Raw genomic sequence first — 1,906 nt, forward strand, 5'->3', positions numbered from 1 at the left:
TTCTGGTTTCTCCAGAAATGAGGTCCCTCTGGAGGGGTAGGTGGGAGGGGCAGCATGACAGTCTCACCTGCTGGAGGTCAGCAATGCTGAACCTGTGGGGAGACTCCAAGAGATAATTCCTGTGGTTAAGCCTTCAAAGAAAACACAAGAGATTGTTTAGAAGAGTTTCGGAGACTGGGCCAGCCTGTGCTGTTTGTTTTCATTTGGCAGCCCTGCTGGCCAGGCAGGACTGCCTCCTGCTGGGGCGGGGCAGGGGCTAAGAGCACATGTCAGCCTGCCTGCGCCCGGGACTGGACTCCAAGGTGACTAACCAGCTGCTGGGACCTTGGGCAGGTTACTTAACCTCTCTGAACCTCAGGTTTCCTCCCCTGAAAAATGGAGTTGTTTTGAGGATTAAATGACGTATTTATGTAAAGCATCTGCCACAGTGCCTGGCACACAGTAATCACATAATTGATAATAATGAGGACAATGATGACGAATGTTAACTCTTATGCCAGGAACTGGGCTAGGAGCTGTACATGTATTCATTCATTTAATCCTCAGATCCTCACAATAAGCCGTGAGGCTAGAGCTATTATAATCCCATTTTGAGAAGAGGAAACACAGAGAGGGTAAGTAACTTGCCTGGGGTCACACAGCCAGTTAGTGGCAGAGCTGGAGTCTGAATGCAGGTGTCTGGCTGCAGAGTCTGCACCCTTATCCTCCCTGGTGAGGCCTGTAGTTGTCGGCTGCTGTAATTACCACCGTAATCACATACCAGGCACAGAGCTGGGGGCAGAAATGCTCGGGATATGGCCTCTGCCCTCCCGTAGCTCCTGGTCTGGCCTCGGGACAGACATTCCTCTCTGGTTTCAGTGGCACGTGTGAGGAACCGAGATGTGTCCGATGCACAGCAGATCCCGTTTGGGAGGTGGGGGCAGGGAACAGAGGACCAGGCCTCCGCCGCCGACCCAGCTCTAGTTTCCACCACACCAATGGCAGGGATCCCGCCTGTCACATCCTGAGGGACAGAGAGGAAGCACCTGCCGAAAATCCCCTGGTACAAAAGCCTGCCTGGCCTTGCTGTGTGTGCATGGATAGTGGGGATGGGGAGGGGAGAACACTCTGTGTCACACGATGCTTGGGAACCTGCCCCAGGATGCCCTGCACATTGGGGGGCAGTATCGCGCCAGTGCTGGGTCTGGGTCCCCAGTGTGTGGGCTGTGTGGCATCTAGAATGGGGGCTCAGCCGTAGTCCCCCTGCTGACCTCAGCTGTGGTCCAGGGGGAGCCCCACCTGGGGTGGCGGTGATGAGTCCCACCAAGCAACCAGGCAGGCCATGGAGTGAGAACACTGCCAACCGGCCACTCAGCTGACCAAGCTTCCAGCTTTCTGAGGACAGGAGGCTGCCATTTACCACGAGGAAAACACAGGTGTGGGGGATGGGAGGGACACATGGGCTGGCTCTGAGCTGGCAGGCGGGTGGGGCTTACTTGGATGGAGAGTTCTGTCATCTGCCCTGTGACCACAGTTATGGAAGCCCTGGGAGCCCCTGTCCCCTGGGCCTGTCACACTCTCAGCGAGGCCCTGCAACTGGTTTCTCTGCAATGCTCAGTCAGGCCAGAGGGGAGGGAGCGCTGGCCCCGGGGTGAGAGGCCACTTCTCCTCCTGCATCCAGGAGAGAAGCCACCTGCACTGGGGCGCACCCCAGGCCTGCTCTGGGCCTCAGATTCTCCAGCCACACAATGAGGTGGCATGAGGCTGACTGCCTGGGAAGGGACCAGAGGAATCTCTATGGCTCTCTGGGAGAGAGTGCAAGACAGAGGAAAAGGCTGCATCTTAGCTCCTATAAGTAAGGGAGGGGCCCTGGCCACCCCCTGGCCACCCTCCCTGGACGTCGGGAGGAGCACCTGAGGTCTGGGGG

At 57.2% G+C, this 1,906-nt stretch overlaps 1 protein-coding gene across 1 annotated transcript in view; it reads right to left on the minus strand.

Moving 5' to 3' along the window:
- The window catches only part of PLEKHM1 (pleckstrin homology domain containing, family M (with RUN domain) member 1), a 53,328-nt gene that overhangs the window by 1,957 nt on the left and 49,465 nt on the right, over positions 1-1,906 (minus strand). Inside the window, exon 10 of the mRNA XM_012665311.1 lies at positions 68-131. Coding sequence (XP_012520765.1) covers positions 68-131 — 64 coding nt within the window. The remainder of the gene's footprint in view (positions 1-67; positions 132-1,906) is intronic.

The sequence above is a fragment of the Propithecus coquereli genome, unplaced genomic scaffold (assembly GCF_000956105.1).
Source record: "Propithecus coquereli isolate 6110/MARCELLA unplaced genomic scaffold, Pcoq_1.0 Scaffold995, whole genome shotgun sequence".
Taxonomy (NCBI): domain Eukaryota; kingdom Metazoa; phylum Chordata; class Mammalia; order Primates; family Indriidae; genus Propithecus; species Propithecus coquereli.